The sequence below is a fragment of the Amblyraja radiata genome, chromosome 2 (assembly GCF_010909765.2).
Source record: "Amblyraja radiata isolate CabotCenter1 chromosome 2, sAmbRad1.1.pri, whole genome shotgun sequence".
Lineage (NCBI taxonomy): Eukaryota > Metazoa > Chordata > Chondrichthyes > Rajiformes > Rajidae > Amblyraja > Amblyraja radiata.
In genome coordinates this window covers 34,454,301-34,476,253 of record NC_045957.1, presented here as the reverse complement: position 1 = coordinate 34,476,253, position 21,953 = coordinate 34,454,301, and the positions used below count along the sequence as shown (strand labels likewise).

Below are 21,953 nucleotides of genomic sequence, written 5' to 3'. Positions count from 1 at the left end.
ATTAAATTTGTTTCATCTCAATTAATTTCATTGCAGGTACCAGTAGTAAAAACAGCAAATTAAGTTTACAAGCCTGTTAGTTTTGCAGAACATTCCTCCAATATTTTGTTTGCATTCTGGACATTTATAAAAATAAAAGAATGCAGTGAAAATACAAGAGATGCACAGGAACATTGTCCCACAGGCGTGACAAACTTGTAGCATAGAAATCATTCAATCCTTGTTTTCATGCAGTATTTAGCTAGATTGCATCAAAACAATTTCACTCTCCCTGTGCTTAATGTACATTTCCTTCAATGTTCCAGTGCAAAAGCACATTTAAGCTGTTGATATCTTGGGACAAAAGCACGGGGGGAAAATAATTAAAGATATGTGTGATAATGAAGAATTTACATTAACCTGGAATTGATGTTTTGTATTTTAACTTTATTATTTAATTAGTTGAAACCTCATTGAGGAGGTTAACAAAATGCATCTGCAGTAATAGGACGATTTCCTTTCTGGTTGCAAGCTGCCTGTTGCTTTGGACAGAAATGCAAACAGGATTTCTTGAATATCCTCATCCTGTTCCCTTGTATCAATTTTATTCCATTCATTTTTACGAGCTTTATATCACCAAAAATGTCAAGGGATGGTCTGGAATATTTTGCTGCATTCCTAGATAAATATAACATTGCAAGGGTGATGCAGAGGGAAGATAACACCTTTTGAGCTGTTGTTGTGTAAAGGCTCTAACATTATTTCTCACTCTAACATTATTTCTCAGAAATGCATAGCCGAACAGATTATCTGAGATGCCAATGTTTAAGTTGGTGTCCATTTCCTATCTTGTCACTGTGACTACACTTGTATTTCCAAAGCTCAATAGAACTTTGGCATGTCTAGAGGTTGACTATAAAATTACATAACACCTCTCGAGTAACATTTAAACAGATTTGGCGTTCAGATGTGTTCATTCTTCCTGTCTGAATTTTGTACATAATGTTATTCACAATAATGCAGCATAAAACAGCCCCTTTGGCTTTTGCCCATGCTGACCAGGAAGCTATCTATATAAAGGTCATGTACCAGCATTTGGTCCATCGCCTTATCTTTCTTGGCAGTGTAAGTGCGCATCTAAATACAGGTGCACAACCTTTTATCCGAAAGCCTTGGGACCAGACACTTTTCGTAATTCAGAATTTGTCGGTCTTCGGAATGGAATTTTTTTAGCGTAGATTTTAATGGCTGGCTCAGTGGTAGAGTGCTCGGCTCATATCCGCAAGGTCGCGAGTTTGCGCCTTGATCCCGGCAGTAAACTCAGTCGCGAGTTTGAGTCTTCAATGTAGTTTTTTCTTGCAGAATAAATGTTTGTATGAAATGCAGTGTAGGAGAGGTGTACTGACTGTGTGGGCAGAACTTTGGAAGTGATTGCCCACCAGTCTAAAAAGCCGCTGTGTCTCCCTGTCCCTGGGATAGCAGGGGGCGATCAAACAGCACAATACCCCCCTCCCCCTCCAACTCCAGAGGAATCCGCTCCCCGATGGGCCGCTACGGCGACAAGTGGCAGTTTGCCCACAGCTCGAGCTGCGCCCCCTCATCCGCCACCCCAAGAACAAGACGTACCTTGCACACCATCAGCTTCTGCCCCTACGTGTTCCTCTGTAGTTGGAGTGGGGCTGGGCTGGAGTTGCTACTGGCTGTGGGTCTCTGGGATCTCCGTGCTTGCAGTGGGCCTGGGGGTCGGTGTCCCGTTGGTCCTGACGTCTCCGGCCACCCCCCTGGACTGGAGCTGAGACTGGAAACTGTACCGCCCTTGCCCCCTCCCTCTGCAACTGCAAACAACCCCACTCTCCTGCAAGGGCGGTACAGTTCCCAGAGGATGGCAGGTGGCCGGAGACGTCAGGACCAACAGGAACCCGCTCCCCGATGGGCCCCTACGACGCCCCGAGCTGCGCCCCGTCATCCGCAACCCAGGTTCCTCTGTAGTTGGAGCGGGGCTGGGCTGGGCTGCTGTTGGCTGTGGGTCTCTGGGATCTCCGTGCTTGCAGTGGGCCTGGGGGTCGGTGTCCCGATGAGGGGGCGCAGCTCGGGGAACGGCTTCTGGTGGTCCTGACGTCTCCGGCCAGTTTGCAGTTTTCCTCTGGAGTTGGAACGGGGCTGGGCTGCTGCTGGCTGTGGGTCTCTGGGATCTCCGTGCTTGCAGTGGGCCTGGGGGTCGGTGTCCCGTTGGTCCTGACGTCTCCGGTGACTGGCACTGTCCTGCTGCAATCGCCGACTTGAAGACAGTGCAAAGCCCCCGCGCCGGTGCAATGGGCAGGGAGCTGGAGAGGGGAGGGAAGGGGGTCACACACATGGCCGGGAAGCAGAGGGGTGTAGGTGGGGTGAAACTGAAGCGAGCGACAATCTGCTGCTGCCTGCCCCGCTGAGTTAAAAAGTTCCCACGCAAGACTCACGAAACACTGTGTATCGTGAGTCTACCGTGGGAACTTTTTAACTCAGCGGGCAGGCAGCAGCATATTGTCAATTATTAACCCTCCCGCGCAATATACCCTCACCTTCTCTTTTATGAATGGGGATTTAGTTCCCCTTTCTTCGAGGACCGACCGGAGGTTCCGCTGTCACCTCTGCGGGCCGCCCTCGGTGAACGTTTTCAAGGACCTTTCTTCAAGGACCGAAAAAATGGCCGCTATTCGGAGGTTTTCGTTATTTGGATCTTCGGATAAAAGGTTGTGCACCTGTACTTAAATGTTGTGACAGTGCTTGCTACCAGTTTTAACTCTGGCATTACGTTCCAAATTACAACCATTCTCAGTGGAAAAAAATACCCCATGAACCTCTCTTCTCCCTTATCCTAACCCAATGCCTTCTAGTTTTGGATTACTCACCGAAAGAGTATAGTATTCTATTATCTTGCTTATTTGTGCCCCTCGTATTGTATCAGGTCATCTTTGGGTTCCTGCTGTGATGCAAGATTTGGGAAGATTCTTGACATTATACATCCTCAGGGCAAATGGCACCCATTCCCTGTGTTTGTTTCTCTTATTGATCCCATGTTAAAGCTTAATAGTTTCCTTTCTTGGACGGTGTTTAAAGCAGGATTGGTTTTAACTTCGACCAGAAGATAATTACACTTAATATTTTATCTTTGGCAGAGATCCCAGACACAGTCCCCTCCTCCACCAAAGCCACCATCGCCCAACTTTGAACTAGGATTGTCCAACTTTCCACCCTTGCCTGGAGCTGCTGGCAATCTGAAGAGTGAAGAAGTTCTTGAGAACAGGCTTGCTAATGTGAAAATAATCCCGAAAGAGAAGCCTCAAATATTACAGGTAAAGTGATTGTTTTTCAAGAAAGTTATAGCTGGATGAGTTATAAATATTGTTTAAGAGAACAGATTTGAAGTGCAGAATCTTCTGATATCTTATGGAGGGGGCTGTCAATTCATGGGCTTTTTAATACATGTAGCTATTGCAGAGACATTTGAGGTTAATGAGTGTCAGCAGTATTGTAAAACATCAAAGGCAACGCCATGGTAAATGGTCTGAAGAGGTTTTATAAGTGGAGAGATGATAATGCAGGAGAATAGAAACAGTTTCAAAAGGCATTGTGGCTAAATAAGCATCTGCCATTAGATGAACTCGGTGCGCAAGAGCAAAGTTTGGCATTGTCTAAAAACAGATGTTTTTGTAATGTGAGATAAATGAAGATAGGGTAGGTTAAGCAAGAATTGAAAGCAGGACTGCGCCTTATGAAAAGTCCATAACAACTTAAAGCTTTGGGGTCATGTTGGGAGTTGATTACTGTTAGTCAGGAACTGAATATTTTTTGTTCTTATGATAAGTTATATTAGATAGACTTGACAGCATCTAAGACCTTGAGGAAAAGAAAGAAAGAATCTTGCTGGGGGTGGGGGGACTTTTAAATCTCTTCCCTGTACGGGGGACCCGACCTTTTCCCTGTCGGGTCTCTTGTCGTTGGGGCCTAGCACCGTGGAGCGGCCTCCAACCGGAACGACCGGCAGGGCTCCAGTCACGTCGCCTGCAGACTTACCATCGTGGAGCTGGCCGTGGAGAGTTGTGGTGGCGGCTGCGACCTGACTTCAGAGCTTCGGAGGCTCCAGCCGCAGGTCCGGTGGACGGTAACATCGGGAGCTCGCGGGTCCCTGGTGGGAGACCGTTTTTCGGAGCTCCCGCAACGGCAACTTCTCTCACCCGAATTGTGGGGTTAAAAACGACACGGAGCGGGGCCTTGCATCGCCCGGCGTGGCTTTAACGGCCGCGGGACTTGCCATCGCCCGCCAGGGGGCTCCAACATCGACCCGGAGCTGGGCCTTGCCTCGCCCTACGCGGCCTTAACAGCCATGGGACATGCCATCGCCCGCCGGTGGCTTTAACATCGGGAGAAGAATGGAGAGCAGGGGAGAGACAAGACTTTGCCTTCCATCACAGTGAGGAGGAGATTCACTGTGATGGATGTTTGTGTGAATTGTGTTGGCTGTGTGTCTTGTATAATTGTTTCTTCATGTTGTATGACTGCAGAAACCAAATTTCATTTGAACTTCATTTGAGGTTCAAATGACAATAAATGGTATTGCATTGTATTTGGGCCTAAATGGGAATGTGTTTTTTTTTTTAAAGAGCGTAAACGTGGATGCAAGTACTAACACTATACCTTCGGGAATACCACGGGAGACGTTACCATCCGTATCTCCAACTGCACTGCCAGTTAGTTCTGAGGCCTCCCCTTCGCCACCTCATTCTCCAGAAATCAAGTAAGTTGTTGTTTTATTCTTTTATAATCAGTTAAGTGTGCTTGAGCAATAATCTGTTAACGATGTACTAAAAAATATTCTAAATGTGTAGGTTTATTCCAACATTTATTGCCCATCCTTAATTGACCTTAAACATGGCAAGTAATTTTGTGCCACTGCACTCCTTGAGGTGATGGTACCCCCCCCCCCCCCCCCACCCACAATTGAAGAAAATAAGTCCGAGTATGCTATTCGACACCTTGAGCCATTCAAAGAGGTCATGGTGGATCTATTCTTTACCTTTCTCACACAATAGTAAAATTGACTTGTGGTTCAAATACCTGCTAATTTCCATCCTGATTTCACTTCCATACTGTCTGGGGTAGAGAATTGCAAGGACTTACAATTCCCTGAGAGCAATTATCTCCTGTTAAATGGGCAAACTCATTCTGAAGCCATGTCCATAAAAGTCATGAAGACCATTAAAATTGTTTTAAAATGGGCCATGGCATGTCCTTGGCAAGTAAAACGATTGTCGAGGTTAGGGCAGTGAATATTGTCCGCAAGCATTGAAAGAATTTGACATTGTCTAGTACAGATTAAGTCACACGGTGAGTTGGTAAATTGGATCCAAAGTTGGCTTGGTCATAGAAGACTGTATGGTGGAGGGGTGTTTCTTTGACTGGAGGTCTGTGACCAGTTGTGTTCTAAAAGGATTATTGCTGCAACTCTGATGTATGGCCAAGTAACATAGTTACTAAAGTAACAAAGTATGGTGAAAGAAAGTTTGTACAGGCCTGCCCAAGATATTGGTAAGAAAATATCCTGTGCAATAAATATGGATGGATTGAATCAGCAAAGCTAACAACATGATCTTTCCACTAAGAAATTTAAATTATCGTTCACCCCTGCCATTATCTTTCCTGAGGTTCTCATGTAGAATATGAAAATTGAAATATATATATTTTGCAGGTTTGTATTGGGCTTGAGTTGTCCTGAGTGGCCTACAGCTAATTATGCGCCTTTAAAGTGGTGCTTTTTTGTGACCAGTATGGGATACGAGTACGTTCTAAAATTTAAAAAAACTAGATGTTCAAATTTTTGGAATTTTTAATATTACATGAATTACTAAAATTTTAAGAATATCAATTAAATTTAGCTGTCAGGCTTTTAAGCAGCTTTTAGGATGACAATCTACCATGAATACCAACAGCAAAGAGCGATATGTGTACTGGCACATCTTGGTCTCACTGCTTTGAGGGTCAGTTTGAGAGAACAGCAGCCAATTTCCACTTCACAAACTGCCTTTCACAACATTGTAATAATGAACAGGTAATCCATGTTTTATGGGAATATTGAGGACAAAAAAAATTAAACCGGACATTTGATAATTCCTTATGTTCAAAATAGTGATACAACACTTAAAGCAGTGCTTTTCAGTACTTTTCAAGTGGATGGTCTTCAACACAAAAGCCTAATTTGCCACAAATTAATGATTCCTGCTCGGTATTTTTTTTACAGAGTTACATGTGTGCCTTAAACAGTCTGCTAATAAGTGGGTGGTTTAGTTTAGAGAGAGAGAGAGCGTGGAAACAGGCCCGACTCACCGAGTCAGCGCCGACCAGTGATTTTTGCACCAATGCTATAATTAGAAACAATTTAGAATTATACTAAGCCAATTAGCCTACAAACATATACTTTTTTGGAGTGTGGAGGGAAACCAGAGCTATTTAAGAGCAGTATGATGTGTACACATGCATGATCCTGCATATCTGTGTCCTTTCCCATTGACCTATTACTTACAATCCTTCCTACCTCTGTTGGTCTCCCATTCTTCCATTGTTTTCACCCTCCTTTTACAAGCATGCAAGAAATGTGAGCAGATCTCACTAATCTGTCCTGTTGATCATGGCTGATCCACTCCAGACCACAACATTTTCCATGTTATTTCCTCATTGTCCTCAATTCACTAAGGTTTAAAACGGGGGTGGGGAACCTGCGGCCTTCTCAGCCATTAAGTGCGGCCTTTTTAATGAATCCAAATTTTGTAGAACAAATCCTTTTTATTTTTATTAATATGTATTTGTTCGTCTTTAATTATTTTAATTTTAATTTTAATCTTAAAATGAACGTATTTAAAATACCAAAGAGTAAAAGAAGATTCAACGAAACAATCCTCCCCGACTGACAGCCACAATTAAAACATTAGTAAGTGATGAGGGCTATTTTAACAAAAGAATGTACATTTTGAAGTATATCTGATAGAAGTTTCTTGGATGCGGCTTTATTAGATTACAGCTAACTTAATGAGGCCTTCCACCATGAAAAGGTTCCCTGCCCCTGCTTTAAAATGTTTTACTTATTTTCCCCCTTTAAGTACTTTTCCAATAAGGTAGCCTCCACAATCTACTCCATTTAGGCAAAAGCTGACATTTTTGACGACTTACACAGAAGTCCATTGCATTTCTGCCCATTTGCCAAACATTTGCCCATTCACACAACCTGTTGCAGGCTCTAATTGAAAGCAACTGCCCTCCCATCTCTTTTCATATCATCAGCAAATTCAGTCTGCCTACTCAATTTCACTTAATATAGGCAGCTCTTGCCCGTCTATTGTTTACAGATTCTGACTCTTGTTGGTGTCTATTCCATCTACAAATTACCAATTTATTCTAACTCTGTTTGCTACATGGTAACATGTTTTCAATCCATGTTTTTAAATAAAAGATCAAATGTACAATTTGTGTACACCTTATTGAATGCCTTCTGCTTATCGCGTCAAACAATTCGAAGCTAACTAGCCTATAGTTTTGCCACTTCTTGACTTCCTCTCCTGCTGAGCAAGAGCCTGGCATTTATCGTTTTCTAATCAGCTGGTACATTCCCAGAACATGGTGAGTTTTGAAAACTTCAACCAGCACCTATACTCTCTGTTGCCACTTCCTTGAAAGAGCAATTGAGTACAAACGAGTTGGTGCCGGCAACCGGTTTGCTGAATCCTATTTTTTTTTAATGTAAGAGATAGACACAATGGTCATAGTAACTCAACAGGTCAGGCAGCATCTCCAGAGAAAATAGAGATGTGACATTTTTAGTCTGGATCCTTCATCAGACTTGTGTTTTAGCCTGTTTTTAGATATAAAAGTGTATAAAAATAAATACTTTGCTTTCGTATTTCTTATACTTCAATTATGACGGTTTGTTACAAGATATTTTCTCCTATTTGAAAATAATTTGTCATCCATTGAAAAAACATAAAAATTATTGTATTAAATTGTCTGCCATTCCTTTCCCCAGTATTAATCATCATTTTCAAAATCTATAGAAGCTTTGGTGTTTATCATTTATCTCAAACTTTTTAGTCTCTTGTTGATAGTTCTTAAATAATTCTTTATTTACTGGTGTAGCGCTAGGTTTAGTCACTTTGCATCCATCAGTTTTTGATTTTAATAGTATTTTATCTTGTTAATCGCACATGATTTTTTAAAATCTCAATCAGAGGGGCTTAATTAGTGCTGAGTATATCAAGTAGCTGCAATGGTTCATATGTTGATCTTTCCTCTGCCTATTTTCTTAATCCATTGGAGAACACTTGTCCTTCATAACTTTGTTATTGCCTTGATTTACATCGATTTTTATACCACAGATTCTCATGGTACCTGGAATTGATCCAAAACAAGATCTCTCATTAACCCTACCTCTGCACACATGACTAAATGTAAAACACCTTGTTCCCGGACAGATCCACTCTCAACTTCCAATGCACTCGCATTGCTGTTGCCACTTTCATTTGTCTGAACACTGAAAGTTATACTGTTTTCACTGTTGATAATTCCAGCTCCGTTCTGATTTGCCATTGCCCCATTTATCTTTTGCCCCCTGGAGCTATATGGACCATCTGCCCAAATGATCAGAATTTTTGTTTAATCTATGGTGTAGACTTGAACGTAGAATTTGAGTACAAGGTGGCACTGAATTTTTGTAGCCATAATGGTTGGTATCTTGCACACGCTCGTGCATCTTGTTTTATTGAATTCCATATTTTTAGTTCAGTTTAGAGATACAGTGCGGAAACAGGCCCTTTGGCCCACCAAGTCCGCACATTAACACAAGCCTACACATACTAGGGACAATTTACACTTATACCAAGTATACAAACCCAAGCCAATTACCCTACAAACCTGTATATCTTTGGAGTGTGGGAAGAAACCGAATATTTAGGAGAAAACCCACACGGTTATGGCGCGAAAGTACGGACTCTGTACAGACAGCACCCGAAGTCGGGATTGCACCCGAATCTCTGGCGCTGTAAGGCAGCAACTCTACCTCTGCGCCACCGTGCCGCCCTATGATTTGTTTTGTGTATACGGAAGTGGACTCTTTTGGCTCGGATGTTAGCTGCAGATGGTGCAAATTTTTTATTTTTTGCAGAACATTTATGATTGATTATTACAGAAACTGTTATTTTTGTAGTGAAACAAAGAATCAAGAAACCAAGCAGAGAGAAACACAGACTCCACTAGAAAGATTGACCACACCTCTTTCTACTGCAAGTAAATCAGTACAAGTCAATGGAGCAGCCACAGTAAGTGTCTTGGAGAGAGGAAATTGTTATTATTTTGCATCATTATATCTTAAACAAAAATGATTTAAAACTTGCACCCTATTTTTCTGTTATGTTAATGTTTGCAATGTGGGTAAAATGAAGCAACATCTTATGATGTAACATTGTGTAGTGCATGTGATCTGTCAAGACCAAAATCCACATTAAAACACACGGCAGTGTTAAACAAAACCAGGAAATGTAGTGTTTCCTTAATTTTTAAATTTTGATAGGTTTTGGCTTTAAAAACTGGCATTGCAACCATATTGTATAAATGGAATTTAAAATGCTACCTTTTTAAATGTTGGGATTCCAGTTGATATTTTAGATGTTTCAAAGTAGTCCAAGTGTCTTCCTTTCAGGCTGAGCTATCTTGTCTGTCGGCGAATCACGTTGCACAGAAAGGGGCCCTTCAGCATGATCACTGCTGGAAAATTAGGTCTAACTCAAAGAACCCTTCTTTAAAAAGAAGTGACTGCAAAAGAAGAGGGAAACTAAGCTGATGGTTACTCAAAAAAAAAAAAAAAAAAAAAAATAGGAGTAGGCCACCAGATCCCTTAAGCCTGCCCCATCCTTCACTGTGGTAATGGCTGATCTATGCTGGCCTCAGTTCTTCTATGACGGTACCTCATAACCCTCAATTCCTTGATGTTTTCAAATATTCATCTATTTCCACCTTGACTATATCTTAATGATCTGGCCTCCACCTTCTCTGGGGCAGAGAAATCCAGAGATTCACTCCCTCTACAGAAATTTCTGCATGCCTTGGTTTTAAGTGACTGATATTTATTTAGTAGCTCTGTTCAATAGGTGGCAAGTGTTTGGCAAGTTATTCTAACACCTTGGGGGAAAAAATGCTGGAATGATTTTCAATTGCATGGGCAAATTTCGTAGGACCAATTATTTTATGAACGATAATATTTTTAAGCAATAATTCTTTGAAAATATGTGGATAAAGGCAAACTAGTAGATGCCAAATGTTTAGCAATCCAAAAGGCATTTGCTGTTACCACATTAAAGTTAAGAATTTGTGCTTTTCCAGAATATAGTCATAGTTATACAGTACAGAAATTAGTCCTTTGTCCCATTACATCCATGCCAACCTCCTTTGCCCATCTATATGAAACTCCTAAAAGCCACTTCTTTCTGTGCCTTGTCTACCCCAAATATGTGCAAATGCCGTAACCATAATAATAAAGTGGACTAGAAGTTGTTTTCCTCTCGACTAGATCTACAGGCCCAATACACAGTAGAGTGGGTGAACCACTTCCAAAAGCTGGAGGAGGAGAAACGCGAAGAGGAGAGGGAAGACTGGATAGACTCGGCTTGTACTCGCTAGAATTTAGAAGATTGAGGGGGGATCTTATTGAAACTTACAAAATTCTTAAGGGGTTGGACAGGCTAGATGCAGGAAGATTGTTCCCGATGTTGGGGAAGTCCAGAACAAGGGGTCACAGTTTAAGGATAAGGGTGGAGTCTTTTAGGACCGAGATGAGAAAAACATTTTTCACACAGTGGTGAATCTGTGGAATTCTCTGCCACAGAAGGTAGTTGAGGCAAGTTCATTGGCTATATTTAAGAGGGAGTTAGATGTGGCCCTTGTGGCTAAAGGGATCGGGGTATGGAGAGAAGGCAGGTACAGGATACCGAGTTGGATGATCAGCCATGATTGTATTGAATGGCGGTGCAGGCTCGAAGGGCCGAATAGCCTACTCCTGCACCTATTTTCTATGTTTTTTAAGAGGAAAGGGGAGGAGCTGAGGCGAGGGCTCGCTACGAACAGTTCATAGAGGCCAACTCTGAAGCAATGAAGCGTCTACCCAAAGTGAAGCGTGTGAAGTGAAGTCGCAGCTCTGAGCACCCGGAAGTTTTTGCAGCACGGAAAGTAATTGTTGAATGCCAAGTGGCCTACACTAGGATCAGGATGGAACAGCTCAAGGGGTCCTGAAGGCAGCCAATTCCAAACTCTTTGAGGTGTACGACAAACTGAAAGAGGTTGCGAGAATGATAGAGGGAGTAGAGGCAGCCAACGATGGCAAGCGGGTTTAGCGAGATATGGAGTGTCGTGAACGAGATCAAGGGCAGGAAGAAGGCCAAGTCAGGTCATCAACGGGAACTCTCCAGAGGATCGAACCACCACATGGTTCACCCACTTCAAGAACCTGCTTGGATCACCTCCAACTGCCACTGAGGAAGATGAGGAGATCGAGACTGTCCTCATGGATGTACAGATTCATGACGGCCCCTTCACCATGGAGGAGCTGCGAAAAGCGAAGACCCCGCTGAAGCAAGGGAAGAGTCCAGGCCCTGATAACATCCTTCCAGAGGTGTTGAAAAACTGTGAGCTTGACGACATCATGCTCAAGTTTTGCAACACAGCGCTAATGACGAATGACAAGCCAACACAGTGGTCACAATCCAACATCATCCCCATCCTCAAATCTGGGAGCCTGAATAAGACTGAGAACTATCGTGGTTTCAGCCTGACATGTGTCTTGGCCAATGTCTACACCCGCTTGATTCTCAACTGGATTAGGGCTGCTATCGACGCAAAGCTACGGTGTAATCAGAACGGCTTCGGAAAGAAGAGGAACACGGTCACACAGGTCCTTGCCCTGCAAAGAATCATTGAGGAGGAGAGGAATAACAACCTACCGGCCATCCTAATCTTCATAAACTTCAAGAAGGCGTTTGTCTCGATTCATTGATGCTAAATGATGAGGATTTTGAAGGCTTACGGTATCCCTCCTCGTCTCCTAAGAGCCATTGAGGATATGCACTTGGGCACCACGGCCAAGGTTGTCACCCCGGATGGTGAGAGCAAAGTGTTTGAGATCCTCGTGGGGAGTTTTTACAGGGAAACACGCTAGCACCCTTTTTCTTCATCATTGTCCTTGATTATGTCAAGAGGCATGCGCTCAAGGAACCTCGGCTTCACAATCACCCCAAGGCGTTCGAGAAGAATCGGGCTAGTCCACTTGTCAGACCTCGACTTCGCTGATGACATTGTCCTGTCAGACCAGATTAGGGAAGCACAGGAGCTGCTCGGCAGAGTCGAGACGGAGTGGGAGAAAATGAGCCTCCACCTCAATGCCAAGAAGACGGAGTACATGGCGTTCAACATTGGTGATCATAAGCCTCCCAAGACCGGTGGCAGTGCATCTCTCAAGAAAGTGGAGGACTTCAAGTACCTGGGAGTGAGGATACAGAGCTCGGAGAATGACATCAAGGTCCGGAAAGCGCACGCATGGAAAGCCCTCAATACCAAACTGAGATTCTTCCATGCAACTGTAGAGACCATATTATTGTACGGGTGTGAGGCATGGTCTCTCACTCGAGCGCTGTCCAGGTCTCTCGATGGTACTTGCACCTGAATGCTCAGAAAAGTTCAAAATGCCGGTTGGAGGGACCACATCACCAACACCCAGCCCGATGGGGAGATTCCACCTCTGACCGAGAAGATCAGGTTGAGAAAGATGAGGCTCGCTGGTCACTGCCACCGCCACCCAGAAATGCCTCTAACAAGGTTATGGTGTGGGAACCCACCCATGGTAGACGTGACCTGGGACGGCCAGTCAAGACGATGCTGAAGACGTTGATGGAAGACGCATGTGTGGAGACAAAAGAGGAGCTTGTTTACCAGCTGCATGGAGGCCAGAGATTTGTGGTGCGTCCGTCACCATGCCCGTCGGAAACCAGCACCACTGTTTTCACCGATTTAATAAAATTAATAATAAATAATAATGGAGGGCACTGTATATCAGTAAACTTGCATGGAGAGCTGATTGGATTTTTTGGGACAACAGAAAATAAGTTAACATCGTTCAAGCACAAATTAGTTTATTTCGTCCTTGACTAGTTGTAGGTATGTTGCAAAGCCTACCTGAAGCGTCTTTGAAAATCTGCCACTGCGGGTGTGCGCGATTTTGGCGCCGTTTAGAGGGGGCGGGTTTAAAACGCGATTTTCTCTAGTCTGTTCAAATCGAAGATGTTCAGCCTAGTTAATTATTAACGAAAAATCGCTGGAAGACCCCGTCGCAAAAGCTATTATTAGGTTTAAAGGCCTTGAATAATAGTTATAGTAGTTTAAAAATCAATCTCTAAACCCGCGACCGCCAGCAACCGCAGGGTCTCATAAAGCAGTCAACTGAAGGTAGGTTGTATATTTTTACATTAAAAAGGGCTTCTAAAGATCCCTTTATACAAAGTTTAATATTGCGAGTAGCTCATTTTGGGCCCATTATATCGCGCAGTATTTTTCTGGGCATTTGGGGCACAAATCTACCACAATGTGAACGTTCTAAACCAGCGCGTTCCACAGGGTCCCACTGGAAAGCTGATTTAAATGGGCATTTATTTACAGCAATTGAACACTGAATTCCTTCCATTTGGCCTATAAATTAATGTAAATGAGATTTAAAAATCATGTTTTATTGTGAATTATTTGTGAATATTATTTGGACATTTAGGCTATTTAAAAATGTTAATCATTTATTAAGAAATGGATAGATGTTTAGATCTAGTAATTGAAGTCTGAAATTAGCTACAATTAGGTAACTAACTAATTATATGCTTTAATTTCAGGTCATCCAAGTAAGATTATTTTATATTTGTTTCAGAATGCTTCAATCTATGATAACTGAAAATGTCATTCAGTTCTCTTAATTTTTAAGAAAGTTATGGGCTTTTGACTGTTCACGATCACAACTTTTTTGTTATGTCCATAGAAAATCAATAGGGAACAAGATGCTCATTTCCGAGTATGAAAATGGCCATAACTTTTTAAATACTTGAGATATGAAAGTGAATTAGGTGTCAAATTAAACTTATTTTTATGCTTTATCTGATGGGATAAATTACAGACTTGATTTTTAAACTCTCAAAATTTTGTAACATTGCTACTAGTTGAGAGAAAGTTCCAAGCCGTTATAGGTTTCTCTAAAGCTACTTGGGCAAACACCACATCACTGGATTCCAAACAGTACATTCTTAAACTCATAGGAGGAGTCGGCATGGTATCTAGCATAGCCGTTTAAGCTTTTTTGATAAGAGTTACGTAGTGCGTGCAATGTGAAATGTTTATTGAAAAATACACTCTAATAAAATATTTGTCCTGGTTTACGAAAAGACCTGGCTGCATATGTGTATTTAAGTGGTATTTAGGAGAATTTAGGAATGCATCACATGAATAACATTAAAATAAGAACAATACAAGTTCAAAATAAAATAATTAACAAGTAGAAAATGGGGGAAAATGGAGATGGATGTGTACATGGAGAATGAATAAAGCAAGTATTTTGGTGCACAAGGCACAATAAATAAGCGAAGTTATGATCGAATGTTATTGACTCTTATTTACTAAAATGATTTTTGCTGTCTTGGGTGTCAGTAAGCGTTGTCAGTGCAGAAGGCATTAAATGGATCTCATGGAAAAAGTTATAACAGCGATTGGCTCACTGCTGTATGGCTAAATTTTGCTTAAATAGCCCACCGTGAACTCCAAGCCGACTCTCCTTGGCCCAGAATCAGAGAGTCATTTGGAGATGGGGGGGGGGGGAAATAGCTTCAAAGGAATATACTGCTAGTTAATGCATTTAAATTGCACAAAAATAATACATTCATGAGATAATTAATTTCTGCTTTGCAATTCTGCAGGAACTTCGAAAGCCGAGTTATGCAGAGATATGCCAGAGGAGTGCTAAAGAATCTTTAACACTACAGCCACAGAAGGAGCAGAAACCCAACACTGCAGTCAGCAACAAAGAAGACAAAAAAGCCCCTGAGGAACCAGTTGACAAAGAGTCTAAACACAAAGACCTACCTGTTGGGAAAACAAATCCAGGGAAGCCCAGAGACCAGCGAAGACAATCGGGTCGAAGAACACCCCCTCACGGCATCAACAAACGTACCAATAAAGAGCAACATACTCCCCCCAAATCACCCAACTGAAGGTGCAGAAATTGTGCATTAATTAAAGGGTCTGGTCTGTTCAAGTGTAATTCCCCCTCCCCTCCCCAAGTCTCCCAATCAGAGCACAGAGGTTGTTGAAATAATGGGTTGCTGGAAAAGTGGTTGATGGCAACAAAAAGCACTTTTGTATTGGGAGTGAGAGTGTAATACTATTTGCCTTAGGGTGCCACTTTTCAACATGTGGTGAAACATGGTGTAATGTCTACTGTAACTTAATCTCTTGCTCAGTAATAGATTGGGAAAAGATTTTTTTACCAGTTGAAGGCAGGGGGGGAGTAAATGGAACCATGATCGGCAAACTGGCTTGAACATTATGCCGTGGGCCAGAATGTGGTCTTTTATGTTAAGTGTGGTTTGTTTTCTGTAATTACACAGGGATAAAATGGGGAGCAGTAGACGTTGGGTCTGCTTTCATGGTGTTAAGCAGTGTTGCAGGTGGTTTTTCTATTCCACAAATCTATTTAGCGCAGAATGTGATCAGTGTGCAAGTGCTGACATAGAAAAAAAAATATTTTTTTGTTTCTATATAGAAGCTAGTGGCTTGAAGTACAAAAAAAAAATCTCAAACCCATTAGGAATTTGTGGGAATTAATTGGAGTAATAACCTGGATGGTAGATTTAACAGGGAATAAAATGCTGTCGAGTTTTTCTTTTCTGTTATGGCTCGGTTTCCATTGTTCTTGAAGTGTGAGTTTACTTTTGCACTGTGAGTGGGCAGTTGATTTTTGGTTAAGGGCAGGCTACTGTCTAATATGTAACACATAGTGATTATGAATCACTGCAAAAGACTGGTTTGTGTACCTCTGTGCTCTAACATAGGTGGTGACAATTGTTTATTTTTAACGCTCTTTTCCAAGTGATTTTTTAAATAAAAAACTCCCAGTCAAAACACTGGCACCTTTCTAATTTGGTACTTGCAGAGTACTTGAAATGGGGTGTGAATTAAAGTTTGGAGTGGAATTCCCCTGAATTGTCATGTTTATGTCTTGCCAGTTTTTTTTCTAATAGCGATTCATCTCTGCTGTGTGTAAAATGTTAGATTAGTTGCTGATTTTTAAAAAAAAGAAAATATAATTTTGAAGGACGAGTGCACTGAGTCTACTGCCTTCTACTAATGTTGCAGGTGATATGTGGATGCTTCTTGTTTTGCTACACAGGAGTATTGGCTTTTCAAATTCCTATGGCTAGTGGTCATAGTAATCCAGACTAACTTAACTGCTTCCACAAAGCAGTACAGCACTAGGCACAAACTTGCTAGTCATAGGAGAAAATGGGTAAGTTATTCCATAAAGGTTATTATTATTTCAACAACTGTTCTTTTCATGCGATAAGTTAATTTCCATCCAGTGTCAAAATGAGAAACTTGAATTTCATTTTAAACTTGAAAATGACTTTGCCTTAACTTTTGTATGAGACAGATTTAGATGTTGCTTCAACTGACCCAGAGGGTTGGAAAGGGCAAGATAAGGTTACTCAGTTACATCTACTGTCACTAGTCTGACTGGGTAAATCAGATGTGTGCAAACTAGCAGTAAATAGCATTTTTTTGTAATATAATTTATGAAAGATCTTAAGTTGGGATCCTTTTTTCAGATTGTTAAAAACCCTGTAAATGCAAAGATAGTCAATACTGTATTAAACTTGTGCACTTGGAAGTGTGTGCTTTGCTTGTACAGTTGTAAATAATCAGAACATATAAAAGGTACCTTTAAAAACTGATATAAAATATTGATATTGTTAGCATATCCTCAATGTTGCTGTTGAGCTGGATGTAGCAAAAAAAATTAAGTGTTGTAGTCTGGATTTTTTTTTCTGGTGTGCTAAACTGATCCTGTGCTCACTGCAAAAGGGGAAGTTGGGGAAATCAGCAATAGGGGTAAATGGCCTTTTTCCATTTAATTATCTTTCCTCTTTCACTTTCCTCTGCCCATCCCCATAAACAACTAATTAAGCAGGTTCTAAGACTTGGCCTGGTAATTTGCATCATTATTTTAAATCATAATTAACATCTCAGGTAACTGTTTAAAAATGCACACGCCAAACAAGATGAAATTATGTTTGAATTTAAAATATATATAATTGAAAATAATTCAAAACAATTGTGCCATTGCATTTTTTTTTTTTTTTTTTTTGCTAAGCTCGCTCTTTTCCCCTGGGGCCAGTGTGTGCAGCAGTTTGACGGCTTGTATTAGGTTAAAGTAAACTGTGGGTTAATTTACTTGGCTGCTGAAAGTATGGTGATCAACAGCTGCATCCAGTGAGAACTGCTAATAACAAACAATTCATTATCTTGTAGCCAACTGGTACATTTTTATTGTGATGTTCAGCATCCTGCTATAAGTGTGAGTGCACTATTAATTATTTGCTGTTTTTTTTTAGTGAAGGGCACACAATTACTTGATTTCTGTTACCAGAGCATGGAATTTTGATTGTATCGGATTAGACAGTTGTGTGGGTACTGTTATTTTCATAACAGCAGCTGAAATTGAAATTGCTTAACTGTCACGGCTGTGGAGGCTTGCTGTGTAAAGCACACTGGCATAAACGTGATTGAGGCAGGATGATGGAAACAGTGGATAATAAAGCACTAAAATTTGGTAGTCCACCAACATGAAACAGCTACCTGTTTATGTTGCACCTCATTAAAGATAGATAAAGATATCAAAACCACACAATGTATTGTGAATGCCACAATAGTACTGTTCAATTGATATGTCACTGAGCTGGGAACAATTATTTGTTGCAGCCATTCATAACGACCCCTTTAGTCTGTCTGCATGTAGTGCAATTTATAAATGCAGGAGATGGCCATGATGATGCCTGTTGCTGTATTTACTTCAGCTTGTTGCAATTTTGTGTACTGTAACCAATTACACTAACAGTGGACAATTGAAGAATTCGAGGGGAGGTAATGACAGAACCTGCTTTGGAGGAGAAATATATTGGAAGCATTGAGGGTTTTTTGTTTTGTCTTAAAATGCTGCAATACAAACTGGAATCAAGCTTACATGTAAACTATTGGTAATTTAATTTTTCTTTGTGTCATACAATGCAAAATTGTCTCATTTTGAAAATGTAGCTTCTGAAAATAAATTGAGTTAGCAATTGTAAAATCAATTTCCTGTGTTAGTGTTCTCTGCAATATGAATGATATTGATCCCTACACTGCAACTGTTCTATTTCATGCTATCTTACAACAGTATAAATATGATGTTGTAAAAAGATATGCAATTTTAGGTGTTTCTGCTACTTTAGGTTTACATTAGAGCAAAATGGACTGTGGTAATTCAGCACCCAAAGAACACTTGAGTTGTGAGCACGAAATGTGCACGAAAGTTCTTGAGCTTTAAAATTGACTGTATTAAATAATGGAATTTCTGCCGTAGTTGATAACAAATGGTGATAAAAGATAAATTTGGACCACTACGTCAAGGTAAACAGCCGAGGACAAATGAAAAACCTTAAGGCAAATTTTGGAATGTTGATGTAAATTCATATTTTTTTTACTAATTAACACTTCAATCACAAGATTAATGTTTGAAGTAAGAATCATTTCAGCAAATTGAGAAGTTATTCTAGAGATCATTTTTCCATTTTATTATATAGGGAAGATTGTCAGTGTATGGTGTTCTTTTCCCAATATCAAATTCAAACTGGTTTCTTGAATGCTGTTTTGCATTGACGATATTTATAAACTTGGAAATGAGTTGACTTTTTGTTCAATGGTCCAACTAAATATGGTGCGCTTAGACTGGCACATATGTTGTACTAAATAATTAAACGTTTAATATATGACTCAAATGGTCTCATTCATCCTCCACTTATTGATTTGTGTTCCCAGGAATAATCGACGGGTCAGGCTTTGATTTAATCTTGTTTCTTGCAACTTTTACAAATTGGGGCTTCGATGTTTTTTTTTTTTTTTTGCACGATAACGTAAAAATACAAACAAATGTTTTTGCCTATATATTGCGCTTTCCACTTTAGACTCATTGACATTCTCTCCCACCACCCAGAAAAACTATGTTTTTGGTTGCAAACTCAGTCATCATGAGTGCCACGTGCCCATTTTAGTTGGGACTTTAACTGGCTGAGCTGAAATGAACAGTAAGATTGGTTAATTAAAAATGTAAATGACTACGAAGAAGAAGCCTATTTCCTTTGCTCCATAGATGCTGCCGCACCTGCTGAGTTTCTCCAGCACTTTTGTCTACCTACGAAGAAGAAGACCAAGTCCCAAAGGAATCAACACCTTTGATAGAAATACAAAACCAAAATTTCCTTCTGACACAATCAGGAACTTATCAGGGCAATCTGGACACAATCACTTACATAACTTATCAAAACGTATACCCACCCGTGTAGCCTCCTCATACCATCCATCTTGTCTTCAGCCCCAGCTCAATCTTTCTCCCACTTAATCATTTTTCCCCAAACCTAATGTAATGGAAGAACTTGCTCTGCGAACTAAATTTTCCATATGGTAAAGATTTGTTAAACGGAGTCATCAGTACATGCAAAAACATTTATAGTTACAGGCAGAGATTCAATTGGCCATATTGGAGCTTCATCTGGTATGTCATTAAATATCAGAAACCTTGGTCATCACTATACATTCATTCTGCACCAATCAATCCTGTCCCCTTCCACCTATATCCTGCCCTCTGGCTTTACGTTTTGCTGCTTTCACTTTGCTCCTTTTGTCTCTTTTTCTCCATCCTTTGTCCACCCATCTGCCAATCAACCCCCTCCACCTAACACTTTCCAGACCTTGTCCTGCCACCACCTCTCTTCCAGCTTCCTCCGCTATAGTACAACAGCCCCTCCAACCCATCTCCACCTCTTTTGTATTTTTCTCCCCCTACTGTCTCAAGAAGGGTCCTGCCCATGTCCCCCAAAAATGTTGTCTGACCCGCTGAGTTATTCCAGCGCTTTGTACCCAATTCAATTTAAAATGTGCACGCGAGTATATGTAAAATACATATAAATGGGTTTCCAGGCAACCATAGCAGGGAATTGACCATGGGACTAGCTTGCTTTATGTAAGCGTAAGGTTTTAAAATAGTACTTTTAAGATCAGCCATTTGTATGTCCGCATGCACAGCATCACATCACTGTTTTTTTTGCATGCTCATTTGCAGACTGAATGTAGAAATGGCCCGAATAATTGGTTGAAGATTCTTTTTAAACTACCTTTTCATCTTGTACCTTGCCCATGGTGGACTCTTCAGAAGGTGCAATACTGGAAGTTGGACAATTTTATACTGGACAATTTTTTTTTTTTTTTTTACATTGATCAAGCCAATTAACCTGCAAACCCTTACGTCTTTGGAATGTGGGAGGAAACCGAAGATCTCGGAGAAAACCCACGCAGGTCACGGGGAGAACGTAGAAACTCCGTGCAGACAGCGCCCGTACCGGGGCTCCAATACTGCATTTTTGCTGTAAGGCAGCAACCGCTGCGCCACAGTGACTGCATCTCTTACCATTTAAGCATCTAGTTCAACTGTGAACAATATAGGTACAAATAGATTTGTCCATGAACATCCGCATTTTAAATCTGGTCATTGAAGACGTGCATTTTTAAATTGGCATATAGTTGTAGGGGAAAGATTGAAGAGAGCAGAGGCAATTTTTCATGCAGTTTATAGGTATGTAGGGACAGCAAAATCTACTTGATGGCTGGCACAGACTGGCCAATGAGCAGATTTTCTTTCTTTTCCCCCTACTAGCAGCATGACAAGATGATTTATTTGTGGGATGTGCATAATTGACGAGGTCGGATTTATTGTTCTTTGCAACTATTACTATTATCGCCATATGGAGATTTGATCCCCATGTTTAAGTGTTGCGTAGTTTCATGCTAAGATCAACATATTTCCTCAACATACAACAAGGCCGTTTTAGCCCATCAAGCCGATAGTGGCTCACAGAACAATCCATTTCCACTAATTGTCCGTATAAGTATTTTCCCCATGTTCCATCAACTTGACGCACACAAACAATTTAGGGCAGCCAATTAACCTACTGATCCAATGCTTCTTCGGTAATGTGGGAGGAAGAGAGGTATCAGGAGGGCAGGTATGCAATCACTTAAACTCCATGGACCTCATGCAGAAGATCACGGGAGCTGTGAGGCAGTACGTTTATTACGGTGCCCTCCATAATGTTTGTGACAAAGACCCATCATTTATTTATTTGCCTCTGCACTACACAATTTGAGGTTTGTAATAGAAAAAAAATCACGTGGTTAAAGTGCACATTGTCAGATTTTAATAAAGGGTATTTTTATACATTTTGGTTTCAGCATGTAGAAATTACAACTGTTTATACACAGTCACCCCCCCCACCCCTCACCCCCCAAATTTTATGGCACCATAATGTTTAGGACACATGGGTTCACAGGTGTTTGTAATTGCTAAAATGTGTAATAATTGCCTCCTTAATGCAGGTATAAGAGAGCTCAGCACCTAGTCTTTCCATCACCTTTGGAAACTTTTATTACTGTTACTCAACACGAGGACCGAAGTTGTGCCAATGAAAGTCAAAGAAGCCATTATGAGACTGAGAAACCAGAATAAAACTTAGAGACATCAGCCAAACCTTAGGCTTTCCAAAATCAACTGTTTGGAACATTAAGAAGAAAGA

The 21,953-nt window shown here is 41.0% G+C and overlaps 1 protein-coding gene across 5 annotated transcripts in view; it reads left to right on the top strand.

The window, feature by feature from the left end:
• Positions 1 to 19,106, top strand: part of larp4b (La ribonucleoprotein 4B) — a 105,827-nt gene extending 86,721 nt beyond the window's left edge. For all 5 annotated transcript variants that reach the window (XM_033044760.1, XM_033044774.1, XM_033044747.1 and 2 more), the window contains 4 exons: positions 3,135 to 3,311; positions 4,620 to 4,753; positions 9,206 to 9,317; positions 14,991 to 19,106. In XM_033044760.1, the coding sequence (XP_032900651.1) occupies positions 3,135 to 3,311; positions 4,620 to 4,753; positions 9,206 to 9,317; positions 14,991 to 15,284 (717 nt within the window). In that variant the 3' untranslated portion in view covers positions 15,285 to 19,106. The remainder of the gene's footprint in view (positions 1 to 3,134; positions 3,312 to 4,619; positions 4,754 to 9,205; positions 9,318 to 14,990) is intronic.
• The last annotated feature ends 2,847 nt before the right edge of the window (positions 19,107 to 21,953 follow it).